Here is a 22,306-nt window from a genome sequence, read left to right as displayed (position 1 = left end):
AAATATGTTTCGCTTAAAAGAGGCAACAGCCGACAGTTTTATACGTCGAATTCTCTTAAACAAGATATGTAGTAACGCTAATAAATATGTCAAGTTAATATTTTACATGAAATTGTTATCAATTATCGAAATTCGATTAATGTCCATTCTATAAAATACTATTATTTTATTAAATTAAACTTTCATTTGTCAGTACCTTATCTTTAAGTTTAAAGAGTTAGTTAAATAAGCGGAAACTGAAAATAATTTTAATTATATATGTATATGTATACTAAAAATATTAAATTTGTTTACATACAAAAGTTTGCTCCAGTCTCCCATTGTGTTGCTTGAGAGTATATACATAAATAAAAAGTGATTACATTGTACATTATAAAATATTTCCGTTAACTGCAACACACACAATCATGATCAATCGTTCTCTCGCGGCGGACGCACTATGGAATGTCGTTTAATGGCTTCAACTAACCATATAATACCCTCATTTACACCTTCACTGTTGAAAGATATGCAAATAAAATAATAGCAGCGCGAAATTTCATATCTAAAATTATTTTCATACCCCGTAAGCGCTGACACTGGCATTGTCAGACAGTCACGTCGGCCTATAAGAGCGCCAGATTGTTGAAATACTGGTTTTATGTCACGTACACCCATTACATCGGGCAGATCCTGCTTATTAGCAAGAATTAGCAGTGGCACTCCTGAGAGTAATTCGTTTTTAATCATTTTGTCTGTAAAAAAAGTAAAAATATTTTATGGCCGGCTAGAGGATTTTTTAAATGCATGATCTAACCAAAAATTTCCTTTGACTCGTCCATACGCTCACGATCATTTGAGTCTATCACATAAATCACACCGTGTGATTCCTGGTAGTATTTATCCCACAGAGATTGTAATTCTTGCTGTCCACCTAAATCCCAAAAATTCAGCCGTACTCCCGACACATCTATAGTGCCAATATTCAAGCCTACCGTTGTGGTAATTTTTGCTGGATTCATACCTTTGTAGTTTTTGGTGAATTTTGTTTTAGCTGCCTCTAAATATGTCTAAAATAAAGTAATTAACATGTTTATTTAAGTAAAATACCATAATTAAGTGAAACTTACCGTTTTTCCAGCGTTGTCAAGACCTAATATAACTACACAGTATTCTTCCTTTTGTGTGAGGTATTTATAGAAGCCATGTAATAATGTGTACATTATCTTACTTAATTTTAATGAAATGCTCTGTTGAAAACAAAATAATTCCAATTATGTTCGGAAATTTGTAATTGTGAAAAAAATAAATTAAAATCTGCCAACCAATATCAAACACAGCTGATGTTGGGGTATGTTCAGCACACTCTGTTGACTAGCTACAGGCTACGGACATTAAAATAATATTGGGTATTTCAGCTGCGAAGTGCGTTGAAATATTTATACCCTGCACAGAGTGTATTAAGTTAGTCACGAAGTTTGTAACAGTCAGAAAGAAATGTTGCCTAAAAAATAAATATATGAATGATCAGCCCTCTTTGGCTCTTCCTCTGTATATACTCTTAATTAGAATCTCCGTTGTAGAAAATTTGGTATGAAATTTTGCATACCATAAAATCAAATCCTTGGAAAGAGATATCTGCACGAAATTTGACAAGCCTCATTGTCCAAAGCAACGCTACAAACTCCGAGTTAATTGTTTAGATCGGATCACAATAGCATATAGTTGCCATACAAACTGAACAATCAAAATGCAGTTCTTGTAAGGAAACTTTTTTATTTTCAAAGGTATTCTAACTACCCTGCAAGCAAAGTAAACTTTTTCGTCTTGTTTTTGGTTTTTTTTTTGCAATTTACTTGTAAAATATTTTACTCACACTATTGCACAAAGAAAAATTAAATTAGTTCGTGCGTTATACGGAAAGCTTTCCGCTTCCGTATCATCAAGTTTATTTATTATATATTTTAAATAAAAATAATAGCTTTTACTCAATTTCGATTTCAATATTCATCAATTATAAATTTTAAATACATACATAACTTATTATATAAATTTACTTTACACACTCGTAAACTTCATTAGAGCAAAAGGATACAATAAGTAGTTTGAAATTGTTCATTGAGTTTACAAACAGTGTTGGCTATTATTGATAAATGGGTTTTATTTTCATATGCAACAAAATAGTTAATTCAATAGATTCAATTTGCACTAATAAATAGCAAAAGCGCTGAACAATCTATATGTATATAACTGATATAAATACAATATATTTTATGCTATGCTTTATCATATTTTTAATGTATGCATTATATTTTACATTTCATACAACATTCATTGGATTACAGTTCTAATAATGCGTATTCGACTCAGAATTCTAACTATCAAACGCAAAGCAAAGAAAAAATTCTACATAAACACACACATAAAAATTTTTTAGTAAAATTTTAATACAAATTTAATTGATTAGAGAACATAAAAATCACATATTTTTGAAAATACTATATGAATAAAATGTTTCGCAAGATGATACGTGCTTCAAATTTAGTTTTAACCAACAATAATGCAAAATGGAATGTGTGTATGCAAATGTAAATAATTGCGTAAATTAAAATCAATCGCGAACAAAATTGACGCAAATTGTGTAAGTACATTTCATAATATTAGCACTGTGCACTTACTAGACAAATTAACTTATCGATGAAACCGAGAAAGTTTAAACTAAACACAAAGTATGTATGCCAAATGACATGTGATTTAAAAAAACTTGTTAGTATGACTTATTTGCATCGTTTTCACACATTTATGATACAGCTTATTGTTATTATTGTAGCATATCCAAATGCATAACTGTACGATTGAATTATGTTATTTTTTGTTTTTTTTTTTTTTGTAGTTAAGATACAATTTTACTAAAAAATGAACTGAACTTTTTAATAATTATTTTTACATTACATTAACAAGTTATACATACACATTTGCCATGTTTTGTTTTCTTTTATATTTCGCTATACCATGAACTGGCTTGATTACAGTTTAACTTTTTGCTAATTTCATAAATTTCGTTAAATTGTCGATATCGAATGTTTAAGATTACATAAACTTACACTCGCGTTAACTAACTTGTATGCAACAAATTATATTTTATACGATTTTGAACGAAAGCTCTTTGTTTAATTCACTTAAACGCTTGACGTATTACCCTTCTGGTTTTAGTATTTTTTTTTTTTTTTGCTTTTTTGACGTACACATTTGTTTTTATGTAGCTCTGCATGAATTTGTGTGTGTATATGTAAATGTTTGTTTAAACCTACTTAGAATTGCACCCAGTTTGCATTAGCAGCATTTTGTTGTTGTTGTGGTTGGGCTTGCCCACTATGTCGAAGAAATAATAATTAATTTTTGCAAAACAATTTGAAGCATACTTGTAATTACCCTGCTGAGGCGTAGTCCGTCCATTCGCTGCCTGGTCCACCCGGTGCTTTGTGTGCAGGCGATGTACCCGGACTTTGTCGTACAGAGCCACTAGCTCCTGAAGGCGGTGGTGCAATCTTGCCAATACCCCCCGGTGGTGGTGGCAAAATACCAGAAGACGGCTTAGCTTTGCCAGCGCGACCAGTGCCTTCAGATCCATCTTTTTTCTATATAAAGACATGTAAAAGTGTGTCAACCTATTTAATTCTTCTTAATACTTACTGTTATTCGCATGTTAATTTTAATGGTTTCGCCTTCTTTGAATCCCAAATCCAATTGCTGCTTAGGCTCTGTTTTCTCCTTCTCAATTTGCTCTTGATTTTTCACCCATTTGAAGTGATCTTGTAATGCTACATTCAGGTCAAAAGAGTCCGAACGATCTCCAAAACCAAGGCCCAAAAAGGCAGAACGACCTAAGAAACATCGAACAATATGACATATAGTAAATAAATAAAGAGTTGTAAGTTTTTCTTATACCGTTATCATCTTGTACGCGTATTACGAAGTAACGTGAACTATCCGAAACCGCTTCTATAGCAACACCAGGATATGTATCAATTGGGCAATTTGCAAAAAGCGCGCCGGTATTTTTATCCTCCAACTTTAAATTACATGCTGTACCTTTAGCCACCAATCGCATACGGCCGGTCCATGTCGGCTCGCCCAGATTCCAATCCGCAGCTCTAACGAATAAAAATAAACATTTGCAAACAATGACTCGATTTATTAAATATCAGCAAAAACAAGATTTCAAGCACTTTATTGGAGAAAAGTTTATTATTCCAGAGCAGGTCTTAAATTGGCCTTCAATTTTCTAATAAGAATTGATAACATCCTAAGCAATAAGAGATTTGCCGCAGAAAAAATCAATTGGATTTGAACTTGAAGCGTTAACTAGTTTAACCTTGTGATTGTAACAAAGCTGCTGTATTTAAGGACAATCAATAACAAGATGCAGCAATTGAATAACTAAGTATCATTAGATATCATAATTTTATAATTGCTTTGTTCATCTCGTTGACGTGGTCCATTTAAGAAAGTAGCAATTTCTATGTTTTTTTTTTGTATCAACTTTAGATTCTTTGTCATCAACGTTGCTTGGCAGTGGCAATGAAAAGCAAAAAAACAATAGTGGGTAAGAAAAATAGGAAACTAGCAAATTTTCCACGAAGACAGATTTTCCACTGGAGCACCGCTGCACTCATCGTTTACCTGTAACCTCTGTTGCTGGCGCGTGGTGGGATTTTGTAAATAAATACTTCTGGCTTTACAATTAAAACACTTTCATATTCCATTTTTATTTAAATATCACTCGAATCTTGTCTAAATAACTTTACAACTAATTTTTCTGAATTTCTCTTCTTTAATAAACTCCCCCTTTTTCTTCGGCTTTCGTTGGTTGGTATTTTGTCAAAGCAACAGAGTTGCATTGACCAATTAGAATACTCAATTATTTAGTACCATTAAAAAATATTGTACGATACTTTTTTATGGTTCTAACGTAATAAAACTATACTTACAGTTATTTATAATAAGCTTTACATATTTATATACATAAAATCCAGCAAAAATGTTATCTACATGATGCATACTTTATTAAATTTGCGTTCTCATTAATTATTTTTGTTACTCCAAGTTTACTGTGCTTTAGCAACACTTATGCCGTCCTTTGTATTTGACATTCGTAACAAAACGTGAAATACAATACGAAAACAAAATAGGGGCATCAGGGATTTGGCAAAACTTGCCAAAATGACTCCAGGAAATAAAGCTAATTCAGATAGTGATTTGGAAAGTGTAATTTCTTTTCAAGATGCGCCGAAGCCACGACGTAACAGCACTGGTCCCAAATATGTATGCAGCATAGAGGGATGCGGAAAAAGTTTCAAGCGTCTGGACCAACTCGATCGGCATGAGTATCACCACACAGGAATTGTAAGTCTACACAATAGTAGGTTGAAATATTAAATAATGACTTTGTGTTTCAGAAAAAACATTATTGCATATATGACGGCTGCGATAAAGTATATTCCATTTTGACACACTTGAAACGCCATTTGCGTACTACACATGAACGAGTGGGGCCACCAGTGAAGAATGTGCCATGTCAAATACCCGGTTGTTTAAAAATGTTTCAGTCGGAGGCTAATATGTATCGGCATATACGCGAGGTTCATGAAAATCCCAAAATCTATTCCTGCTCGTTTTGTTCAGAAAAATTCACGCAAAAATTGAAATTACGCAGGCACGAAATTCAAACGCACACTGGTGAATACCCCTATACGTAAGTTAATGTTATTGATTTATTAAAAAATAACTAACATTTATAATTTCCTATTTTTCATAGTTGTGAAAAGTGCTCAAGGGGATTTTATCAACAATGGGAACATGAACGACACGTTCCGAGCTGCAAAGTATACATTTGTTCCAATTGTAACTTGAAATTTGATAAATGGACGAAATATCTTAAACATTGTAAAGAGAAGCAGCATGGACGAAAGTATTATCAGTGCGAACAATGTGAACGTGTGTACGGAAAACCTAGTGAATTGCAAAAACATATAGCAGCTAAGCATATGGACGAAGAGAAGAAAATGAATTTTAAATGCCACAGTTGTGAACGTAGTTACGCGTATGAACGGAATCTAAAGCAACATATACGCATCGCACATGGAGGAAAACGCTTTGAATGTGCAGAGCCGGGTTGTGAACGTGTTTTTAGTAGTGGACAAAATTTAGCAAAACATTTAGAGCGCGATCACTCGGCTTCGACAGAAAATAAAAGTGAAGTTTCAAAAGGAAATAAAAAGCCTAATATCAAGAGTACACGTAAAAAGCGCAAGGATGCTGGCCAATCTATTATGTCAAATCTATCAAAGTTCAGCGGTATAGCTGTCGATAAAAATTTTGACGTATTGCTTAGGGAACGTGAAGATATTGCTTTAGATATAGCAGCTGATGTATTGGCAAAGGACCAAGGCGAAAGCGATGAAAGTGAAGATAATTTACCGCTTTCGCAATTAACGCAAATGAATAAGGATGAGGGGTTGGAAAACTTAATGACTGCTGTCTTGGCTGATGTCTGATATTAGTAAAATATTATAGTTTTTTTTATAAAATAAACATTATTTTTAAACAACTTCGTTTATTGCATATTTTAAACAATTACTGAAACAAAATGACTTATAGCGAATTAATAACTTTACGACTACGCATTTGTTCAATCCATTTCTCTAACTGTTGTTCTGGCGTTTGTTGTGTAGGTAAATAGTAATCCTTTGGTGGCTCACCTTCTTCTAGCCTTACGAAATAATGACAGTGTTTGTATTCAACTATGCCCTGACGTCCGCGTGCGTGTCGGCGCAAACCGCGAAAAACACGTCCCTTACCCACGAAAGACTCAGCTGTTAAATGGGAATTGATTCTATGAATTTTACGTCAATCACTATTAGCTTATATGTAGCTTACCAATCCATAAATTACTCTTATATTCCACGTTGTGCTGCTTAACAGCCATTTCTTGTGCTTCCAGTATCACCTCTTTGACATGTGTGGCGCCCTTCTTAAGCACAAAACTCAATTGCTTTACAGCCTCATCGACGGACATGCCACGCACAAATGAAGCGATATACCACATTTTATCTGGACTATATTTAATGTTGGTGCGCATATGGCAGACATACTAAAAATAATGATTATATCACTGTTATTATAATGTTATGTTATTGTATATTTATTTTGTAGTTTACCGCTTTTCTAGGTTCCTCATCGGGTTTTTGTGGTGGATGTACCGTTTTATTGCTCACCAACCATTTGCGTGGGCCATGATTAGCTTTATTCCATTTGGAGCTTAGAGTATCCGTCGTATGTAAACTATGGCTAGCCGGCAGTAGCAATTTACAGGAGTTTTGTAACAGACTTCTTTGTGTAATGTTGAGGCGGGCGAATTGTTTCACTAAAGATGCCATTATTTCGATTCACTTTTTTATTATTTGTATATTAAATGTTTATTTTCATTTAGAAATAAGAAAGATTCAGTACATAACCCAAAAGAAATGTTACAGAGCAGTTGCTTTTCCATTGACAGCTGTTAACAGCTGATCTAATTGTGTAGTGTTGTAATTGGACAACCAGAGCACAGGGTGAAATATATGATAAGAATTCGAATATATGTTGCCGAACTATTTCTTGTAACGGTATTATAGATTTGTTTATTGTTGTTTTGTTTTCCTGTAGTATACAGTTTGTATGAAATATAATATGGATGAGTGTGTTTCAAGCAAAAATTAAACGTTTCTTATAACAGTAGTGAGTTGCGGGAGAACTTTCTCCAAAGAGTCTATAATTATTTGAGTAATTAGCCATTAACACACACACAACTTCACCAATATATTTACACTGTGTAATTGCTTTATTGCGTGTGACACTTTATTTTTGGAAATGTTTACATTGTCTGATCGGCATTACAAATACAGCAACAACAAATGTTAAGATGTCAAATGTGGCGAATAAAGGCGAAAGGAAAATCCATAGTGACATAACAGCTGAATATCCTAAAAGCAACGCTGCATCCGCGTATTGTGTAAGACTGAAGCGGAAAGTGATTGGTTGTTGGAAAAAATCGAAAACGAAGCATTATAGAACATTTAATAAAACAGCAAATGTATTGTAAATTAAGTACTTTCGTATTTTTAAGTGCGAAAAGTCAAAGTTAAGAAAGTTAAGGTTCAAAACACCATTCAACATAAACATATGAATGTGTGTGCGCATTTTTGCACCACCACCCACGCACAGAGTTGAAGAAGGCACAAACGACAGGCTGTCTTTGGCGAACGTGCTTGCGAAAAAATCGATATTTATTGAATTTATTCACCTAAATTATAAATAAAATGCAAAACATGTGGAAAGTGCAGGACAAAGTGAAATTTTAGCATAAAGCTAATTAGAACAACTTTCAAGTGACCGATAAACGAAAGCTTTACACTCTATTTACTCCGTTTGCGTATTTGGGGAGCGCATTTGTACAGCCTTCATCTATATCTTCTCCATTTAAAGCTGTTGCGCGGAATTGGTTTTCTTTTTTGAAGAAATCGAGAAATTTTGTTTGCGATGGCGGAAGCTGTGCGCGCTCCTGTGGATCCAGCAAAGGATATGCAGCAGTCAAGTGATAGCTCAGATGTTGTTGACGCTAGCAGTGGCGCAATCTTGCGTAACACAAAGCAAACGACAGCCTTACCGCTGGCTCAGCAGGCGAACGAACAAGTTAATAGTGAGCAATTGGTAAGCGTTGTGTATGAGAAGGCTTATGAGTTTAGGTAGTCTATTTACATATATATTGTAAAGGAGATTTTAAATGGAAGACAAGTACTTTATTTAAATATTATGATGCTTTGTTAATTTTTATATTTTTTGAGTTGGCGCTCTGGTAATTGCATTCATTACAACATTTTTACTTCTCTCATTTTAAGCGACTGACATCATTGACAGCTCAGAAGAGATTTCCGTATTCTGAATAGTAAATATTAGGTTTGCCACGTAGTTTGTAATAAGTGTGTATGTCCCTCTGATCACTTTAGCATATAGCCGTCATACAAAATGAGACCAAAATCAAGATAATAATAAGTTTGTACCCCTTATGCCATATGAAAGACATCTGTGAAGGATATTTTAGCTTTGACGCAGCCAAAGTTACTGTCTTCTAGTTTCTAGAGGGCAAAAGTACTTACTTTAAAATATGGAATCAGTTCGCTTAGGGCTAAATTCGAGAAAAATTAATAACTGTTCGATTTTTTTTTATCGAGAATTCATAGTTTTGTATTTTATTGCAGTTAAGGCTGCCATATTGTTGTAAAGAAGAATATATAACTATCCTGTTCTTGTAAATATGTCTAAAAATGTGTGCGTGTGTCGCCCACGTGCTCATCTAGCTAATTACAGTCATTTACTTTAATGCCAATTAAACTTAATTCTGTTTTAGCAATTACTTCAAATCATTTTTCATGATAAAGATGGTTGTAACCTGCTTCCTAACCGCCTGTGCGCTTTTTTCTTCAATTATTTGCCGTTTTCTTTATTATTTTCCTTTTTGTCACGCAATATTTGCCCTTTAAATTGATATCCTTTTATTTTTTTCGTATAAAACTGTCGGTCAATAGAGAACATGTCGTGCAAAAGCTAAAATTCATCGAGACACTTAACTATTATTAGATCAACAACAACTTGTCATTCAAGTAAATGCGATTCATGGAAAGAATATATGCTTGTGTGCTTTCGGGGGTTAGTGATTATATTTCAGAGTTGGAAAAAATTAGATGACAGAGGTATTCTTCATTAATTTTAGTTCTTTTAAATTTTTGATTTGTTATTTTTTTATTTTGACAAGAACATTTCCTATAAATAATTTCATAGAAAGACTGTATGGAAGATATTTGTAATGGTTGTCCGATTTTCTTTATTTTTATTATTACTGTTATTGTTTTTTGTTTTTTTTTTGCTCCTTGTAAATCAACCCGCTCTCTTTAGAATATAATCATAACTAGGGTTACGAGTTTTTGAATTCAAAAATTTTGAATTAAAATTAGATTTCCGATTTTTCATTTATGTTTCAATTCCGTATTTGAGACTACATATTTTTGCAAGACATTTTTCGAACAATTGTTTATTTATAACCTTAAAATCGGTGAAAATTTATATACATAATTCATTCCCCAATATGATTTTGTTTAACACCGTTATGTTCTTTTTGATATTTGTTAACCCAAAGCTTGAATATTTATTTTAAAAAATATGAAAAATTAAAAATTGCAAATTTAAATTTTAAAACCAAAATTAATTATAAAATTTTAAAACATCTTTTAAAATTAAAAAATCCGAATAACTAAAACTAAAAATTGGAAGTTTTAAATTTTAAACCCAAAAACCGCATGCAAAAATTTAAAATATATATTTTTTTTGTAAAAAAACTGCGAATAACAAAATTTAAAAATTGCAAATTTAAATTTTAAACATACATTTATCGATTTTAAACATAATTGGATGTAAAAATTTATAAAATATAAATAAATTTATATTTAATATGTAATTAAAATAACAATATTTTTTTAACCTAAAAATTTTATAATTAAGGCTAGTAAGATTTAAATAAGAAAAAATTCTAAACTATGTTTATATTTTATCAAAAATAAGCTTTCCTTACAAAAAAAAAAACCAAAATGGTAGAACATGGAGTACCGAAGAGCAAAATAATTTAAAATTCAAATACTTTTTTCTTAAAATTTTCGGGATTACAAAATTAAAAAAAAAATTAATTTAATTATGAATTTTAGTATATTATTCGCTATCCTGCACGTGAATATGAAATTTGAAAAATTATTTAATTTTTAAATTTTATAAATTTTTTTAATTAATTTAAATTTTAATTAAATTTATAAACTAATGTTTGCCGTCCAATGCCGAAATAAATAAAAAAAAATTATTTCAAAATCAAAATTTCCATTAATCTAATAACCTTTCAGGTAGCCCTCGTAGCCTTATAACACCGCAAATTGTTAGCATGTACGCGTTTAAAACCAAACACAATTTGTCACACATTAAAACTGAAAACGGTTCGCAATTGGCGCAAATACCTGTACAAACACACACACATGCAAACATGTGCATAACTGTAGTTGAGTCCTTATGGTTAGACACAAACGAGCGCTGTCACGTTTTTATTATCAGCGCTGATGAGTTGTCATGAGATGCTTTTAAGTAATTTATTACCCACTATTGATTTTCATGTCTTTTTCACTTTTTTTTTAATTTTTTGTTTGCGTGTTTGCCTGCCTGCGCTTTACTACAGCCACAGTGTGTGCAAAGTGCGGGCAGCCATGGCGTATGAGTGACATTACCGCAGAGCACACTTTCGCTTTTATCGCGCGCCATTTAACAAGCTCCTCTGCCATTAAAATTTGTTGTTGTTTTTTTGCCTCTCTCTTTTCATGTTTCCTGCCGCCGCCTACACAGTATTTAACAACAACAACATCGACATCAACGGTCGGCGCTAATGGTGACTCGGCCACGACAACAGTCACAGATATGTCTTCGCTGTCAGCGACGTCAACGACTGCTGCGTCGGCAGCGCTGCCATTGGCCGTACATTATTTGGCTAGCTTCCATCAGATTTGTGTGGTGACTGCACTGCTTCCACTGGTGACGCTGTTCACCTGCTTCGTCACCGCGTACGTCTTCCAATATGATGATGTGCACGAAACGCATTGCCGTGTCAGTATTGCTTCCCGCCCACTCATGCGGCAGACTTAATGACTTTTCAATTGTATTGAATTGCAGGTCTACAACATTGTACCATCGATAAGTGCCATTACCGGTGTCAGCCCACAACGCTACTTCTGGCGCCTGAGTATTGCCTTACACATTGGACCGCGCTTGCCCATTGCCTTCGTGTATAAGAACTTTTATCGCAGCATGTTGGCCAATTTGCAGCAACGTCGGCCGCATCTGGTGCCGAAGGCCGATCTGATGATAACCTTAATCTTAATTTTGAATCTCATTGAAATTTCATCGTTGGGCGGCGTGACCTACATTTCGAATAGGGAGAATTATCGTAAGTAATACCAATAGACGTCATTAAAGTCATTACCATTCATCTTTAAAGGCAAGAATTGCACTTTTGAGCTCTGTCAAACATCTCAAGATTATCTTAAATAAAAAAATAAGCAGTGAGGGACAACATTAAAAGTGAGGTTTTCAAATTTTAAGCAAAGAGTTTACGATCCCTCATGGACTATTGGCTCTAAACATGTATCATCCGTCCCATGCGACCCAATGTTTATGACCAGCTTTGATTTTAGGATAATGGAGTCATGTGTAGAAGTTCACGCAAGTAAGGAAAGCTCCCTGTTCGACATTCACTTGGAAGTGGTCAGAAATTCATTCTTTTATACATATATGGCTCAAGCTGCTCATGACTTCCGGTCTTAGACCAAGTATCATCTGGGTAGCCAAAGAACATCCGTTTGAATGCGAGCTAAAGTGAGAAGGCGAACCATTCCTCTCCAGCTGGGTTTGGAACCCGCCACGTAAAAATCTCTCAAAGAAAAGTAATCGCGTAAGCGGTGTGTACGCCAATCAAGATAAAGAAGATGAAGTTCACGACCAGCTGCCTCATGAATTTCAGTCACTATGGGTATAAATTATTCTCGACTTTGCTATCAAACTCGAGATAAAATGGCAATGGGTCTATATAATGGAAATCCAGGAGGAATTTTTCATTCCCCTGAAAAGAATAATGAACCAGAGGTTCAGTGATCGACATCTACGTCGGGTGAGAGAGGAACAGGAGCGGGCTTGTTCTGAAGCTGAAGTAAGCTTCAAACTAATTGACTTAAATTCAGTCTTTCAGACCGAAATCGCTGGCATAATAGATCGTACCAAGTGGGGTTCTGCTATAACTAGTAAAATCACAAACCTTCTGCTAGACAGCCAAGCGGCAATTAAGGTTATCCGTAGCATCTATACTAAAACTGTTATTGTTGTTGTTGTAGCGGCCGAATTCTGCCAAGTTGACGGTCCTTTACCGGATAAAAAATTGGGTCTCTTTCGGTTACGTAGACCCGACAGTCGTGGGAATGGCCTAAATCCATACTAAGCCTCCCTGCGTTAGGTTATGCAAGCAGGTAATAACTAGACTCTCCGTGGGGAATTCGATAAAAATAATCTTGGTACCAAGAATATAGGAATAGAAGGACGAAAAGGCATCAGAGTTGGCTCGCTCGAGGCAGATGGGAACACAAATTTTCTAAGCTGTCCTAGATCATTCACTTCTTTCAAAGGTTGCTTGAAGCAAAGAACTCTAGAGGGACACCTCAAGTCGTGGAACACTAGCAATACAGAGAATACCACAAAAGGAGTTAGGTTAGGGTTGGTGATGAACAGACCAACAAGCTTCTATCTTTAGGAAAGAGGGAACTTAGTAACATTACAGAAATCTTCACATAGCATATATCCTGATGATTCCACCTCAAAAAATTTTGGTTGGTAAAAAGTATTCGGCGGAATGGCGGAATGATCATACTGTTCCCAATACTCCAACTTAAGAAATATTGAGCAGCTGGATGAGTCCATTGATGGTTTAATCATGGTTTAAATGCGATATCGGGCTTCAGCGCCTTCCTTTTCAACCAATCAACCAAAGTTTAGGTGGCTGGATATACATAAATCACAGTTTTATACAAAATTACTATTCTCATACATAAGAAAAATTTAGATCTCAGGGTTCGTAAGTAATTTTTTGGAGTGCTATTTAGATACCAGCTCCTTGACAGGGAATGCATTCAGATCCGATTGTCGAGGGGGCACAACAGGAACTTTTAAAAATCTCAGTGGTAGCTGAATTCTAAAGATAGGTAGGTTTAGGGATGACCCTCGCATCTGAGATCACAGGTCACATAATTAGATAGTTGAAACTTTAATCGAAGATGAATGGAAGGGTTCCTAAGGTCTTAATTTCAGCTTCGATAGGGATTCTTTGAACCTCATACTCAGTCCTGCTTCATTACTGATAAACAGAAAATAATTATATGGACGCTATTTCCTTCGTACCTTTTATCAGTCGTGCCTTTGAGTATTCCATTAAGCTTAAGACCCTTCGAAGACTTTGATATACATATATTAAATCAAGCGTAAAAAAGTATATTCCCATATGTGTGCACATATTCCTTCCTAAACCAGCTATTTAACTGTATCTACCCTCTCTTCCTCAGCGATTCACGAGAAAATCTTCATCACATTTATGGTTTGCTCACTCTGCTACATGTTGGCCACGATCAAACTGCACGGCATGCTCTTCGAGGATGAAAGCAAACTCTTGCCCATACAACGCGAGTCCATTAAATGGAAGAGAATACTCTTCATCACCTCCATTGTGAGCACCGTCGGCTTGTTGGTATTCTTCGCCAAGCATCGTTTCTACTGTCATGATTTGGGTGAGTCCATAATTTTGATTTAATAAAAGTTAAAATTTAATAAAAATATTTTTCATCAACTCCACAGCCTTCAGTTGGTTCGCCTTCTTCGAGTATGTGATCGCCATTGCGAATATGCTGTTCCACTTCACCATCATTTGGGACTTTCCATCGCAATTTATGCTCATTGTGCAGGGACCGAAGGAGAAAATCGAGGAACTCATCAAGCGCGCATGCGCAAAGTATGATTAAACACAAACTCACACACACACATACATGCATATGAAATGAGAAAAAGTGTGCAGGTGTGTGTGCAACACTCGTTGTGACTTGAGTGGCGACTATTAACAGTCGCATATCTGGCAGTTTGTTGCTGCGAATAAATCAATTTTAATTTGATGTAATTGTGAATTGTGAAAGACACATGAGAAACCTCGAAGCGCGCTTCCATTGTCAACTCATACGCATATTTTACGATTTAGTTTTCACTACTGTACGAAAAGTACTCATAAATACACATACACACACATACTTACATATACACTGAGTGAAGGTAAAAGTCTCCTAATAGCGGTTTGTGTCAAGCCATAGTTAAATCCATTTTAAAACATACAAATGTATACACACATACATACATGTATTTATACATATATACAACTGTTTTACATACATACATACATACATATGTATTTACAGCCAATTTTATTTAGTTTTTAAAAAATAAGTTTTAAAGCAATACCTTTAGTTTTCTGTTAAATACATGTGTATCCGTAGTTTTACGCTAGTTTCGTGAGATTTTTAACGTAACGCAACGACACGAGTTTTAAATGCACTTACATAACTTACTATGTAGCGAAAATACGCTGATAAGCAAATACTTGAAATACTCAAATACCTTTTGACTTGTAATACCGTTACCATTAAGTCATTATTATGTACATATATACACGAAATTGAAAACCAAAAGCAAAAACAAAAAACATATTCTCAAATATTGCACACAGTTCAGAATTTTGCAACTTATTTACTCAAAAAAAAAAAGTTATATAAAATAAATTTAGCAATAATTTTATTCAAGCAATGGCCAAGCAAGCGCTGTACAAGGCTTAAACTAGTTTTGTTTAGTATTGCATTAAGATTTTCGAATGCTTACATTTGCATTAATCAAGAAATTTAGCAAAAAGTTCACATAAAATATATAAATATGTTCACAAACATTCATTTCAATATTGTTTCATTATTAAAACATTCCTTTAAGTACAGGTAAAATTCACAACATTTATTTCTAGATTGTATTTTTTAAAATATATATTTTTGAAACTTTTAAAATATTTAAAATTTTCTAATTCTGTATTTTTATTATTTCTAGAATATTTAACATTTAAATTTGAATTTTAATTTGTTTCTGAAAAGTTTGGTTATTTTTTAAACTTATAACCTAACTTTTTTCTTCAAATTTTTCAAACATTATTATTGCTTTGTATGAGGGCTGGGAAACATCCCAGAAAATTTTGAAAAAAAAAAATGGAAAAATTCGGTTAGTAAAGCTATCGGTTAATATAAGATTTGCAAATAAAGCATTAAAAAAGTAATTGAATTAACATCTCAGTTAATTTTTTGTATTTTTGAAATCCCCAAAAATCTTAATTAAAAAGAAAAAACCTTAACTTCGGCTGCACTGTAGCTATAAATCCTTCAAAAGTTCATTTCTTATAGCATAAAGTGGTATAAAAAGACATTTATCTTTATTTTGAAGGAACAGTTTGTATGGCAACTATATGTTATAGTGCTCCGATCTGAACGATTTCTTCGGAGTTTCTAACATTGCTTTTGATAATAATCCATGCCTGATTTCGATAAGATATCTTGTCAAATATAAAAGTTCTCCATACAAGGACTGGATTTCGGCCACTCAGTTTATATGACAGCTATATGCTATAGCAGTCGGATCTGAACTATTTCTTCGGAGAATCTACCCTTGCCTTAGATAATAATTCGTGCCAAATTTTGTGAAGATAACTTGTCAAATAAGAAAGTTTTCCATACAAAGGCTGAATTTCGATAGTTCAGTTTGTATGGCAGCTATATGCTATAGTAGTCCGATCTGAACAATTTCTTCCGAGAATATTGCCCTGCCTTGTATAATAAACCATGCCCAGTTTCGTGAAGATATCTCGTAAAATAAAAAAAATTTCCCTACAAGGACATTCAAAATAAGTTTTGGCTTCTCCATACCGAATTGAAAAATACGAAAATGTTAAACCCAAATTTATAAAATTTGTAAAAAATTATGGTAAAAAATTAAACAAATTTTTTTTGAAATTACAATTTTTCGCACTTAATTTCTTCTACAATTTTGTACCCGAGCTCGCTATCATATTCAATACTCTAGCGACAGTGGTCGACAAATTTACTCTTTCCAACGATTTATTTTTATCAAATCTAAATCTGACTTTGGGATAATTATAAAATTGAAATTAAAAATTTATTTCTAAACACAATATTTTGGTGTATTTATTTTGATTATTTGGGCTTGTCAATTTTTAATACTAATTTTGTGACTAAAAATTGTAAATTTGTAAAGAAAAAATTTTTTTTTTTAGAATTTTAAAATTTAATAAAAAAAATTTTTTAATTAAAAGACTCCTAACCCCAACTAATTTTCATTATTTTTATAATTATTGAAATTTACAAAGAATCGGCTAATATTCGTGTTTTCGAATGTTATTTCAAAATTCAAGCAGATAAGTCGATTTCCAAAGTGATTTTAGTATATTTATTTATTTTAATATGTATTAGTACTTTTAGTATGGATCATGACTTAAAAAGCAATATAACTATTTTGACACTTTCGAAGTCACTTTTGACATATAACTAATGTCGAGATCGATTTTCCTTTCGAATTTCCTTGTTATGGATAACTCTAAATACAGACAATTTAATTTTTAATTTAAGTTTTCGGATAAAAGAAATAATCCGTTTATTTTTTTTTTTTTTTGTAATTAACTCCTAGCCCTACTTTCGTTTTATTGTTGTTTTTGTGATAGGAAAAATTCAAAAAAAAAATTCCTAGTTTCTTTTCATATGTTCTGCATACTTTCTGAATCTCGTATATATCAAATAAATTCGAATATTTGTATGCTCACAATTATAACATTATCTAAAAATTCCATTCGTTGCTGTCCCTCGCGATGACAATCCTAGAAACCCCTATTAAACATTTCCCAAAAAAAAATTCAGATTATATTTGTGGACTTACATATGTGAGATGTTGGATGCCTTTAAACGTTTCTAGACAGTAATAAGATTAGTTCAACAAGATCTTATGGAAATAAGATTAAAGTGATTGCAGAAAAATCTAAAGTTCAGAAAAAGTTCTCGAGCATTAGACCTACAGTTTGCTACAATAAAACGTCTTCAGAAACTACTGAGCACATGATCCCAAAAGTTCAGCAGTCATTGAAATATTAAGCTCTTTTGAAGCAATAAAATATAATAATTTAGAATTAAATAGAAAATTTGCTAATTGCCTTATGAAATATTTGAGAGAGAAACTCAATACTCCGTTTGTTGCGCTTAGTTTCTAGATTTTGTCAGAAGTTTTGTCAGAGAAGTACCGAATCGCACTAAAACGTAACATTATTAAAGAGTTGAGGAATAGTTAAAAGAAGCTTTTGCTTTGTTGTTTTAGCGGCAGAACTGTGCCGAGTTGAGAGTTCTTTACCAGATGAATAATCACGGTCCGTTCTGGTTACATAGACCCGACTATTATGGGAAAGGGAGGCTTTCGCTTTAATTTTTGTTGGTTCCGTATTCATTTTAAAAGAGAACAGATCTCAAACATGCCGAACATTAACTAGTAAATCGTATACGGCTTATAGTATGTCTGCAAAGGACAAATTAAAGCTTTACAAAAGTAAGACGAAATAGTTTCTTTCGGCTTTTATTTGAGATGTTTTAAGCTGAACCTGTATTTTTTCAGAGATCTCGATATTTCATTACCATCATTTTTATGTTCACAGATCTTGACAAAATACAGATATACTCTTATCACTAAAGTTACTAGATCATGTCGCAGATTTCGGCAAACTGTAGATACACACTAATTACTAGAATGACCAGATCATTTTTATCCAAGTAGATTATATAATGATCTCTATTTCTCAATATTTTTTAAAAGAACTTGAGTTTTGAAATTTTTTGTAAGGTAAATAAAGGGGATTCAAAACATATCGCTTTAAAAATGCGGGGTAGCTCAACAGTTTTCGGTGTCAACTTTTTCTACTAAACCATTCATAGAACATATACTTAATTAGATGTTTCACAAATATCGGTCATCACTCTCCTCTCTAACCAGAAAAGAGCCATGTGCCGTAATGCTTCATGGATTTTCTTAGCAAGAAAAGTTAGCTGAGAATTTGAGTCTTTCAGTTTTGGACAAAATATCGGTCATCAGCAAGCTCTCTAATTAGAAAAAAAGCCATAATGTTTTATGGGGTTTTTCGGAAAGAAGAGCTAGTTGAAAATTTGAGTCTCTAATTTCCTGACAAAATTTGTCCTCTCCATAATAATCCACCATAATTTTCTTCATATATTTCCTCCTTCTCATATATAGATATTTTAATGCATTTGATAAATTTTTGCGCCATTTTAGTCAATATTTAGTAGTTAAAGTCTAGATATTCTACACTCTACACAATAATAAAGAAAACTTTCGTCTGTACATATTTGAAAATATACACCTGTTCCACATAAATCGGAACTAATAATTAAAATATATTTGCATATTTACTACTTGAGAACAATTTTGCTATTATACTCTAAACTTTGATACCATTTTATTAGCTATATTAACGAGAAACTTTGCCAGAATCACAGACTAAACTCTTATGTTCGATAAACTATTAATAATTTTGCAGTACAACTCTCTAGCAACTCACAAATAGAAATATAAAAATTCAATAATGGTTAAGTCAGTTAAAATTGCAATTAAAATAGTTTTAGCGCAAATAGTACTAGTTTGATAGATATTTATTAATAAAAAAATTAATGGAAATAGTAATTACAATTTAAAAATAATAATAATGGATATTATTATAGTATTATTAGAATGATAATAATAATACATAAATAAGAAAAAAAATTAAATAAATAAAAAATGATAATAATAATAAAAAATTACAGTAATAATAAAAAAATTATAATAATAAATAAAAAAAAAAATATTTCAAAATCCAAACCACACACGAAAAATTAAATAACAGTATTTTTTCTCCAAAACAGATTTTCATTTTCGCAAATACAAAATTAAAAATTAGTAATTTCTTCCTTAAAATTTTTTTTTTTTTAAATATAAAGTTAAAAAATATTAATATTTTTTCTGAACACTTTTTTTTCGAAAATATAAAGTTTCACTTAAAAATATTAAACTTAAAGCCACATATCGTAAAAGGTCTGTAAACGAAAATACGTATAATTGAAATATACCATAGTTGTTTGGCAACTGTAATTAAGAAAAAAAAATAGTTACAACAACAGCAAATACATAACTAAATATATTTCGTAGAGTTTTTGAATAAGTTGGAGCAACTTTCAAGTGAAATTTGTTAATCACAGCAATAAGATTTAAGAAATATGTTTGAGTTATTTTAGTAGCGACCAAATTCAGTTCTCGCTAATTTTTTCAATAATGCTGAATCGAACAAACTGGTATAAATATCGGGCTTTTCAATAGCTATGAAAGTAAACCGATATTTTCAGCAAATAACGCCATATTTTTTTCCCGCTCTTTTGATATTTGTCTTCAGTAAGGTTTGCCATTCCATCATGGAAAGATATACGATCCAACAGCGAGTCGAAAATATTAAAATTTACTACCGAAATTCGGACTCAGTGGCCCCAACTTTATGAGCGCTACGTCCAATTTATGGTCGTCATAATCGTCCTGTCAGATCAATAACTGAGCGTCTAGTGGAAAAATTTGAATTCGCAGGCACAGTACAAAATGTTCACATGCTAGTGAGACAAAGAAGTGCCCGCAGTGTCGAAAATATTGCTGCCGCTACCGCATCAATTCAGGAAGACTCAAATCAGCCTCTCACACGTCGTTCTCAAGCGTTGGGCATCTCTGTGACGTCGTTCAGGCGAATTTTGCGAAAAGATCTTGATCTACATACATACATCCTTACAAGATCAAATTTACGCAAGAACTGAAGCCACTTGACCATCAGAATCGTCGTATGTTCGTAAATTGGGCTGAGAAACAACTCCAAAATCATTCGAAAAATCATCTTCAGCGATGAGGCTCATTTCTAGCTGATAGGCTTCGTCAATAAGCAAAATATGCGTTATTGATCAGCCAGCCATTCACAAGTACTGCATGAGTCTCCATTACATCCGAAAAAATTACGGTTTGATGCGGATGTGGTACAGCGAATATCACAACCGATTCATTGAAAACCAAGTTTGCTGAACGTGTTATCTCAGGAAATGGCCCAGTCAATTGGCCGCCTCGGTCGTGCGATTTGCCGCCGTTAGACTATCTCCTGTGGGGCTACGTCAAGACTATGGCCTATACCAACAAGCCAGCGACGATTGATGAACTTCCTACGAATATCGAACGTAAAATTGAGGCAGTATCGGTCGATTTATGCTTGAAAAGGGTCGAAAATTGGGTTAAGTCCAAGCATGCCCGTGGTGGTCATGAAAAATAAATCGAGTTCCTTACTTAATAAAAATTCCCTTGATATCCCAAACCGTTTTGGTTTTATTTTGTAGGGTTCTGATTGAAAAACTCGTTACAAAAAGCTTGATATTGTACCACTTTAATGCGGTAACTATGGTACATCACCGCTCTCGTACTTTTTGACAAGAGAGCAGACACAAACATAGCGAGTGAAGAGAGAAATGGTGAATCGAAGATGACTGCTTTCTTCAATGTTATGGATGTTAAAGGCACTTGAAAAAATAATCACAGATTTTATAGTTTTGAGATGATACGAAATTTGAGATGTGTAGAGAACTATAAAGTCTTTTCTTGGATTTTTCATTTATTAGCTTGGAAAAAGTATTATGCTCTTCGTTTCTATTTTCAATACATCAATTTGCTTAACAATAGACTGAGCTGGATTGGAGTTTAAGTCGAGTATATATGAAAAACTATAAAAAAAACTCAATACACATTCATATTTCAATCTTAGAACTTACTTTCTCACTTTCTCAGTAATTCCAAAGTAATGGCAACCACGAAGGAGCTGACAATTAGCACTAGAAATTTATGCTCTATTATACAATCAGAATATTTCGCAACATTTGTAGGGAAATTGTATTTTTTTTTTTGCGTAGATCGGCGTATAACACTTGTATGCTTGTTATTAAGGGAGCTATTAAGCCCAAAATGGGCGTGAAAACATAATCGAAAGTTTACAATAGAAAAAAGTTATTAAGGAATATATTATACATATAACATATAACAAGTAATTCCAAGTAGTTAAGCGCATTATTGATTAAAAAATAATAACAAAACAACAAAATAAATAGATTTTGAAGTAGAAATTATTTATAAATTATTTAACATTTGTCGGTAAGGTGAAGTAGGTAAAATATAATAAGCAACCGTTAAACTAAAATATTGAAATTGCAAATTAAAAAAAATGATGAAAAAAAACTATCAAAAATGGAAAATAAAAATTGCACGACAAATAGTTTCAGTTCAGCGCAGATTTTGAAATTTGTTAAAAAATTCGAACAGCAAAAAATAAGGTTTTATATAACTGCGATTTAATTTTTTTGTTAAAAAATTCTAATTTGAAACTTGTTGAACAGAATTAATGTAGTTAATGAAAAAATGCATGCTGAACAGTTTTTATTAGTTTGTGTAATATATTATTTAATCT

General features: G+C 32.8%; 6 protein-coding genes across 7 annotated transcripts in view; 2 read left to right on the top strand and 4 right to left on the bottom strand.

Annotated features, from left to right (window-relative positions):
• The window catches only part of LOC105225714 (AP-1 complex subunit gamma-1), a 309,867-nt gene that overhangs the window by 16,818 nt on the left and 270,743 nt on the right, over positions 1 to 22,306 (bottom strand). The window lies entirely within an intron of this gene.
• On the bottom strand, positions 143 to 1,312 carry LOC109579183 (ADP-ribosylation factor-related protein 1). Of its 2 annotated transcripts, XR_007422669.1 has the most exons (5): positions 1,110 to 1,312; positions 797 to 1,049; positions 563 to 734; positions 299 to 496; positions 143 to 236 (listed from the first exon to the last, which is right to left on the bottom strand). XR_007422669.1 is itself a non-coding variant. In XM_029549960.2 (4 exons), exons 1-4 carry the CDS (start codon positions 1,200 to 1,202, stop codon positions 412 to 414), a joined length of 603 nt encoding a protein of 200 aa, XP_029405820.1. In that variant the 5' UTR covers positions 1,203 to 1,312; the 3' UTR covers positions 143 to 411. The 2 variants fall into 2 exon arrangements, 1 of the variants encoding a protein (XP_029405820.1); XM_029549960.2 differs by having other exon boundaries at positions 143 to 496.
• On the bottom strand, positions 2,882 to 4,865 carry LOC105225712 (NECAP-like protein CG9132). The gene is made up of 5 exons (XM_011204311.4): positions 4,663 to 4,865; positions 3,928 to 4,133; positions 3,673 to 3,863; positions 3,412 to 3,617; positions 2,882 to 3,351 (listed from the first exon to the last, which is right to left on the bottom strand). Exons 1-5 carry the CDS (start codon positions 4,743 to 4,745, stop codon positions 3,291 to 3,293), a joined length of 747 nt encoding a protein of 248 aa, XP_011202613.2. The 5' UTR covers positions 4,746 to 4,865; the 3' UTR covers positions 2,882 to 3,290.
• Positions 5,080 to 6,589, top strand: LOC105225715 (transcription factor IIIA). The gene is made up of 3 exons (XM_049455647.1): positions 5,080 to 5,385; positions 5,439 to 5,734; positions 5,798 to 6,589. Exons 1-3 carry the CDS (start codon positions 5,203 to 5,205, stop codon positions 6,534 to 6,536), a joined length of 1,218 nt encoding a protein of 405 aa, XP_049311604.1. The 5' UTR covers positions 5,080 to 5,202; the 3' UTR covers positions 6,537 to 6,589.
• LOC105225716 (39S ribosomal protein L22, mitochondrial) lies at positions 6,576 to 7,538 on the bottom strand. The gene is made up of 3 exons (XM_011204315.4): positions 7,200 to 7,538; positions 6,919 to 7,132; positions 6,576 to 6,854 (listed from the first exon to the last, which is right to left on the bottom strand). Exons 1-3 carry the CDS (start codon positions 7,416 to 7,418, stop codon positions 6,634 to 6,636), a joined length of 654 nt encoding a protein of 217 aa, XP_011202617.2. The 5' UTR covers positions 7,419 to 7,538; the 3' UTR covers positions 6,576 to 6,633.
• Positions 7,964 to 15,632, top strand: LOC105225718 (post-GPI attachment to proteins factor 2-like). Its single transcript, XM_049455648.1, has 5 exons — positions 7,964 to 8,730; positions 11,455 to 11,712; positions 11,779 to 12,052; positions 14,211 to 14,432; positions 14,500 to 15,632. The coding sequence occupies exons 1-5, from the start codon at positions 8,560 to 8,562 to the stop codon at positions 14,661 to 14,663; spliced, it is 1,089 nt and encodes a 362-aa protein (XP_049311605.1). The 5' UTR covers positions 7,964 to 8,559; the 3' UTR covers positions 14,664 to 15,632.

This window comes from Bactrocera dorsalis, chromosome 4, assembly GCF_023373825.1.
Source record: "Bactrocera dorsalis isolate Fly_Bdor chromosome 4, ASM2337382v1, whole genome shotgun sequence".
Lineage (NCBI taxonomy): Eukaryota > Metazoa > Arthropoda > Insecta > Diptera > Tephritidae > Bactrocera > Bactrocera dorsalis.
Note: the sequence above shows the minus strand (reverse complement) of the source record. Positions and strands in the feature narration are given on the sequence as shown.

Excerpts from the sequence above, each read along its gene's own strand:
- LOC109579183 (XM_029549960.2), bottom strand. The coding sequence starts at position 1,202 with ATGTACACATTATTACATGGCTTCTATAAATACCTCACACAAAAGGAA. Across the intron at positions 1,050-1,109 it reads TTGACAACGCTGGAAAAACG|ACATATTTAGAGGCAGCTAA; the intron begins GTAAGTTTCACT and ends ACTTTATTTTAG. Across the intron at positions 735-796 it reads CGAGTCAAAGGAAATTTTTG|ACAAAATGATTAAAAACGAA; the intron begins GTTAGATCATGC and ends CTTTTTTTACAG.
- LOC105225712 (XM_011204311.4), bottom strand. The coding sequence starts at position 4,745 with ATGGAATATGAAAGTGTTTTAATTGTAAAGCCAGAAGTATTTATTTAC. Across the intron at positions 3,864-3,927 it reads ACGCGTACAAGATGATAACG|GTCGTTCTGCCTTTTTGGGC; the intron begins GTATAAGAAAAA and ends GATGTTTCTTAG. Across the intron at positions 3,352-3,411 it reads ACGGACTACGCCTCAGCAGG|TGGGCAAGCCCAACCACAAC; the intron begins GTAATTACAAGT and ends TCTTCGACATAG.
- LOC105225715 (XM_049455647.1), top strand. The coding sequence starts at position 5,203 with ATGACTCCAGGAAATAAAGCTAATTCAGATAGTGATTTGGAAAGTGTA. Across the intron at positions 5,386-5,438 it reads AGTATCACCACACAGGAATT|AAAAAACATTATTGCATATA; the intron begins GTAAGTCTACAC and ends TTTGTGTTTCAG. Across the intron at positions 5,735-5,797 it reads ACTGGTGAATACCCCTATAC|TTGTGAAAAGTGCTCAAGGG; the intron begins GTAAGTTAATGT and ends TATTTTTCATAG.
- LOC105225716 (XM_011204315.4), bottom strand. The coding sequence starts at position 7,418 with ATGGCATCTTTAGTGAAACAATTCGCCCGCCTCAACATTACACAAAGA. Across the intron at positions 7,133-7,199 it reads ATGAGGAACCTAGAAAAGCG|TATGTCTGCCATATGCGCAC; the intron begins GTAAACTACAAA and ends CATTATTTTTAG. Across the intron at positions 6,855-6,918 it reads TAAGAGTAATTTATGGATTG|CTGAGTCTTTCGTGGGTAAG; the intron begins GTAAGCTACATA and ends CCCATTTAACAG.
- LOC105225718 (XM_049455648.1), top strand. The coding sequence starts at position 8,560 with ATGGCGGAAGCTGTGCGCGCTCCTGTGGATCCAGCAAAGGATATGCAG. Across the intron at positions 8,731-11,454 it reads AAGTTAATAGTGAGCAATTG|TATTTAACAACAACAACATC; the intron begins GTAAGCGTTGTG and ends CCGCCTACACAG. Across the intron at positions 11,713-11,778 it reads TGCACGAAACGCATTGCCGT|GTCTACAACATTGTACCATC; the intron begins GTCAGTATTGCT and ends ATTGAATTGCAG.